The 6,544-nt window shown below is 43.4% G+C and overlaps 1 protein-coding gene across 1 annotated transcript; it reads right to left on the bottom strand.

The window, feature by feature from the left end:
- Positions 1–1,240: 1,240 nt before the first annotated feature.
- LOC147882564 (pentatricopeptide repeat-containing protein At3g16610-like) lies at positions 1,241–4,374 on the bottom strand. The gene is made up of 2 exons (XM_087400832.1): positions 4,207–4,374; positions 1,241–4,103 (listed from the first exon to the last, which is right to left on the bottom strand). The coding sequence occupies exon 2, from the start codon at positions 4,081–4,083 to the stop codon at positions 1,639–1,641; it is 2,445 nt and encodes an 814-aa protein (XP_087256958.1). The 5' UTR covers positions 4,084–4,103; positions 4,207–4,374; the 3' UTR covers positions 1,241–1,638.
- Positions 4,375–6,544: the final 2,170 nt, after the last annotated feature.

The raw sequence follows: 6,544 nt of genomic DNA on the forward strand, positions 1-6,544 counted from the left end.
CCTTCATTGGGGAACCACCTCAAGAGCCCACACTGAACGATGCACCTGAAGTAGAGGACACTAAGATCGTGTTGATCCCAGAGCAAATTATTCTGTGTAACTTTACTACAAGACGTCAAGGCACGACTCACAAGATGTACCTTTTGAAGTTCAGAGGGCTCCCATCCACCGATGCCCAATGGGTGGACAAAGCTACATTTCAGGAGTGTCCTGAAATCCTGGATGCTTATGAGGAAGCATTTCAGTTGAGGACAACTGAATGAAAGACAGAGGGAATGTCATCCTGCTTCAACAACATGCATCCACTTGGTAATATTTCTTTTTGTTTTTCAATAGTATGCTTATTAAGAAATAAAATGTTTTCCTACTGTTCAGTTACGGTCAATGGGGACTAGGTCTAGCATTTGAGAGTGGACCCCCTTGCTTGGGGTTATGGGCATTAGTGACCCACAAGAGTGATGGCCTCTCTTTGAGAGGGACGTCTAGAAACCACACCCCACGTGAGTACCTAAACATGGGACCAATCAAATGCACAGATTGCATACTGACCTAGGAACAATTCAAGAGAATGTTCCCTGAGCTTTGGATGTAGGCCTGGCAGCATGCCAAGAGTAATGGAGATACAAGATAAGACGACAAACAAATGAGCTTCAGAGGCATCAAGGACTTCATCTACAAAAGAGTCAAGTCACGAAGGGAGTCTATATTGTCAAGTTTATCTCATTTACAACATTATTTCATGTTGTTTCTACTATCTTTCAAGAAACTAGTGCTTGCCTCTAATGTTGGATATAAGTGGTGATTGTTGCAAGCTTCTTCCTTGTGGATTGAGCAAGCCAAGAGTTGAAACCTGAGCTTGGAGTCCTCCTTTCTGTTGTCTACCTTGTACATATACTCTTGAGTCTTGTATCTAGGTCCTAGGCTTTCACTGAGTTCATCAGTTTGGAAGGCACCTTGGTCTTGTATCTCCATTTTTAAGAATAAATTGAGCCTGGATAAGGGGGGAGGGCATCTTGGCCCCTCAATCATATTGCAATTTCCAATGATGTCACTTTGTGTTTAAGCTGTACAAGTCTTAATTCTAGCTTAATTGCAATCTCTTAAGTTCAAGTATATGTGTTTGGCAACTCGCAATCATTTCATTCAAATGCCTCTGAAAAATCCATTGTCTGAATTGATAGAAAGCACCGAGTAGTTTACAGGACCAACCTGAACAGAGTGACAAAAATACTTAAATACTTTAAGCAGGTGAATAGTAGGCTGGCTACTAGCTGATAGGCCACAGCTTCATTCATGAAAGATGGCAAACAACAACACTTGGCTGTCTACTCCTGACACTTGCAGCCTTCAAGTTGACCCTTTCCCTAGCATCTTTAACGACCATTACCCATCCTAATGGGAGGAAAAGGAATGATTTCATTCTAAAGTAATCTTGAGCCGTCCACAACGTGTTCTTTGATTGAACAATAACCTCTCTACGTAGGACTCCAGCCTGAGTAGGGTGAAAACCCAACAAGAGGAATGTATGCTGCGGGAAATTCTCACCAATATTTCCCGCAAGAACACTTTCCATCCTTGAAGTTGTGAATGCAGCTTGCATAATAATCCGTCGTTCTATATTTGACATCCTGGTTTCTTTCAAGCTTGAGCATTCTTCCTCATCACCTGTATCTTATCGCACTCCTCCAACATGTGAGCATCAGCATATATGTTTGCCATATATATGTATGCTCCGGGAAGTTTTTTATCTAATCTCACCACATTCTCAAAGGCACGCCTTCCAATCTCCACGTTCTTCCACCTTCGACAAACACCCAAGATTGTCAACCATACAACAACATCAGGTTGGAAAGGCATTTTCTCAACCATCACGATGGCCTCATCTACTTGACCTGCACGGCTGAGAATATCAACCATGCAAGTATAGTGCTCAATAGTCGGTGTAATGCCATGTTTTTGGGTCATCTCCTGAAAGTACTTCTGGCCCTTATTCACTAGACCAGCATGACTGCATACAGTCAGAAGACTGAGAAATGTGATGCCATTTGGGCATATGCCTTCTTGTCTCATTCTCTCAAACAAATGAAACACAAGTTCACTCTCTCCTTGGTGGGCATATCCCGCAATCAATGTACTCCACGGTACAACATCCCTTCTGGACAAGGTCTCAAATGACCGTTGGGCATCAGCCAGGCTCCCGCATTTTGCATACATGTCAATAAGACTGGTTGCTACATTTGCAATAGTCTCCAAACCGACCCTGGTTATTTGAGAATGGAGTTCCTTTCCAGTTTCGAAAGCTGATGTCTTGCCACATGCTTTAAGGATGGCCACAAAGGTAATGCTACTTGGTGACAACCCTTGCTCTTGCATTTGTGCATATAGTCTATAAGCCTTCTGGCTGCTTTCTTGTTCTGTATATCCCAAGATCATGGTAGTCCATGTAACAACATTACGATGAGACAATTCATCAAAGACACGCCGTGCATCAGCCATACTACCACATTTGGCATACATATTCACTAAAGTGTTTCCCACAAAAACATCCGACTCAAGGCCAATCTTTGCTACTTGGGAGTGGATGGCTCTACCTTTTGCAAGGCATCCTATTTTTGCTGATTTCCCATCAAATTGCTTCCCCCCTTCAAATGCTGCCAGGTTACTGCAAGCCTTCAATGCACCAACAAAGGTCCCTGCATTCAATGGGATACCTCCCCGGTGCATCTGTGAATACAATTCCAAAGCAAGCACAGAATCTTCATTCTCAGCATACCCCAGGATCATGGTATTCCAAGCAACCACATCATGATGAGGCAATTTGTCAAAAAGCTGCTGTGCATCATCCATTCTGCCACATTTCGCATACATATCTACCAAGGTGGTTCCCAATAATACGTCGGACTCAAAGCCTCTCTTTACTATTTGGAAGTGGATAGCTCTACCTTTTGCCAGGCACTCTATTTTGGCACATTTCCCTTCAACTTGCTTGCCCTCTTCTAGTGCTGCCAGGCTATTGCAAGCCTTCAATGCACCCACAAAGGTTAGTTCATTTGGTTGGACACCATCATGGTACATCTGTACATACAATTCCAAAGCAAGTGCCCCCTCCTCATGCTCAACGTATCCCAGGATCATGGTAGTCCACCGAATCACATCACGATATGGCAGTTTGTCAAAAACATGCCATGCATCGTCCATGCTGCCACATTTCACATACATATGTACCATGGTGTTCCCCACGTATAAATCTGACTCAAAACCATTCTTTAACACTTGGAAGTGAATGGCTCTACTTTTCTGTAGGCATTCTACTTGTGCAGATTTACCATCAAAGTGCTTTCCCTCTTCCATTGCTGCCACACAACTGCAAGCCTTCAATGCACCGACAAAAGTTAGGTTATCTGCTTTGACATTGTGCAGGTGCATCTGTGCATACAATTCCAAAGCCTGGGCATTGTCTTCTTGCTCAGCATACCCCAGGATCATGGTATTCCATGTAACTATATCAAGATGAGGCAAACCGTTAAAGATACGCCGTGCATCCTTCATGCGTCCGTATTTCACATACAGATTCACCAAGCTGTTTCCCACAAATACATCTGACTCAAACCCACTTTTTACCGCTTGCAAGTGGATGGCTCTACCTTTCACCAGGCACCCTGTTTCTGCAAATCTCCCTTCACCTTGCTTCCCCTCTTCCAGTGCTGCCAGACTACTGCAAGCCTTCAACGCACTAACGAAGGTCCGATCACTGGGTTGCACTTGTTCCTTCTGCATCCGTGCATACAGCTCTAAAGCCTCTGCAGCATCTTCCTGCTTGGCATACGCCAGGATCATGATGTTCCATGAAACTATATTGCGCATTGACATGTTGTCAAACACACAGCGAGCATCCACTATGCTGCCACGCTTGACATGTTGAAGCATCAAATTGTTTGCCTTGAACACTGGACTGTCATTGGAAAATTCAAGCATAGATGCATGAACTTCCTTCGCCTGAGGTGACCTCATGGGGACTGTGAGTCCAGCTCGGCCAGCAGCAAAGGAATGTCTGCAGAAGGGCAGCCTAAGTTGTGGTCCCATAACCTTAAACAAGACAAGACCTGGTAACCTTGAAACAGAGAGTTATTTTAGACAATGCAAGCTCAAGCAAGCGAAGGTCATTGCATAAGAGAACCCAAAAATGCGTGCGCTGAGCATTTGAACCTGCGATAAGGGGGACATATGAACTTGCAGGCAAAAGGATGGTGAGTGTATGAAGGCATGGCTTGCCGGGAATCTTGAAGCAGCTCTGGTGTGGTCAATGCTTTCAGGCTTGGTACAATGATCCTGATGTTTGTTGGAAGATGCTGACGCGCCATGATACAGCTCCATCTGAGAGTCCAAATCTGATCACCGGATGGAGAGCGAAAGGTCTAAAGGTGGTACTAAATGTTTTCTCTCCCATTGATTAGAATCTAATCTAACCGCTTTCGAAAATTAAAATTAGATTAAGATAAAACGGTTTAATAAAACTAAACGCTCAATTAATCTAATGTAAATTAGATTAAATTAACATCAATTAAACTTTACAAACATTGGAGTGCTAAGAGTATTTGCTCGCCTACAAGCTCTTACAAAAATGAAATTTTGCCTCATGGGGTCAATACAAAAACGGGCACAAAAAAAGACAGCATCAAATATTTTTTCCAGTCACGCGATGTGTATTCTAGTCCTAGATTTTCTCATGATCGGTACAAACTCTGGTAGACAGCGGACGGTTCTGCTTGTAGATTCGCTTCCATCAACAGCTACGGGCTCCTTGCCAAGGCGGTGCCTTAGCACAGAGGCAATACTCTCTGATATGGTTAGAGGACTTTCATTCGCAAGCAAGAAATTGGAATCCTCCAAACTCATCGCTCCTGCACTCTTTTCAAGAACATCGATTGGCCAACCTGCATCTGCAATTCCATTCACATTTTCAAGAGAGGGCGTCATAGCAAACGTGGTGGTTTCAAGATGCCTTGTATATGCTCATCAATTCTTGGATGGGCACTTCTCGAGCCAAAGGAGAAAAACCCCCTCCCCCCTTGCCTCCCTAATTAATTCAATTTTCCATTTTTCATCATAGGGGTTCCCTAATTGTCCCTTCATAATCCCTATATAGTATTTACACGACTTCATATATACTTGAATGCCCCTAGTTGGGAAAGAAGAAAGTTTATTAAAGGGTGTTTACACAGGGTGTTTACACACTGTGGATGCCCAAGTCATTCCCATCCATGAGCCTTGGCCATGCCCACGAGCGGGCAAGGTAAACACCTTAAGGGTCTATGAGAGACACTAAAGTCCACTTCATACTCGTCAAGCTCGGAGGCTCAATCTAGGCTCAGGGTCGAGATCGCTGACGTGTCCACAACTTCCAAACTCACCAATCACACCATGGTTAAAAAATTCTACAAATGCTCACGTGTTGGAAACTTTCACATGCGCCCATTACATCAAAGGTAAATTCCAAAAATTTGCCCTCCTTGCCCCCATCTACTTTGACGACCGGTAGAAACCATTCAACGTTTACCCATGTAAAAGTAACTCACAGCTTCACCGCTCATCACTTTCACATGGGGTAAAGGCCTCTACCTACACCTTCAAGCTCTTAGGAAAATGTCATGGGAGGAAATTCTGGCAGCAGTCGCCATGAGCCATTTTGTTTTTCAAAATTTCCAACCAGGCAATTTTCCATGCATCAAGGGTCCCATGGGAGGTGTCACATCTGTCATCATTTTGTGTAATTTGTGGGCAGCTCAACATTCTACAGATCTTCTAGGGTGGATAGTGACTTTTGAGGATTTTCTTGGCCATAGCAATGCATAGTCTAGGTGGAGGTTGACGGCAATGTGTCGGCACACTGATTTGACCTTCTTCGAGAGAAGCACCAATGATCATACAATTAGTATCTCTTTTAGTTAGATTGCGGACCTTGACGATCGATGGGACTGGACACCACTATTAAATAGATTGTGGCTCTTACATCAAAATTCTCTTGGAAAGAAATTCATACAATATGTACTACAAGTAGTTACCTAGCCATTTAGTGTGCTCGGTCAAGGACTTTGCTGCAATGCCCTACTACTTTAGGTGGACTCTTGGTTTCTTAGCTAGCTATTCCAGAAGGGTTTTCAGACTAGCCTCATTGTTGTATTTTTCCCTAATATGCATGTATGCTTGGCAATGACAGGTGTTGCCATAATTTGGGGATATCTATAACCTATATTCCCTACTACTTCATCCATTTGATCCCTTCTCTATGCCATCCCATGGTTTTGGTGGTCTCCATTACCCTGTGTGCCTCCATTTTTAAAATCTTGTTGAGGTAAACCATGTATTGGCACAATGCTTCCCCTTTAAGAGGTATCGTCCCTATCTCTACTAGTAGAATAGGATAAAAGGTTTGTGAGTAGAATAGGGTAAGGGTTTTGTACTTTGATTCCCAACACCCCAATGAGAAATCATTTGTTGATTGTTTGTCTTTTTTTTCCAATATGCCCTCAAGAATCTGGGTGCA

Source organism: Dipteris shenzhenensis, chromosome 29 (assembly GCF_047967505.1).
Source record: "Dipteris shenzhenensis isolate YYH24624 ecotype China chromosome 29, Dip_SZ_1.0, whole genome shotgun sequence".
NCBI lineage: Eukaryota > Viridiplantae > Streptophyta > Polypodiopsida > Gleicheniales > Dipteridaceae > Dipteris > Dipteris shenzhenensis.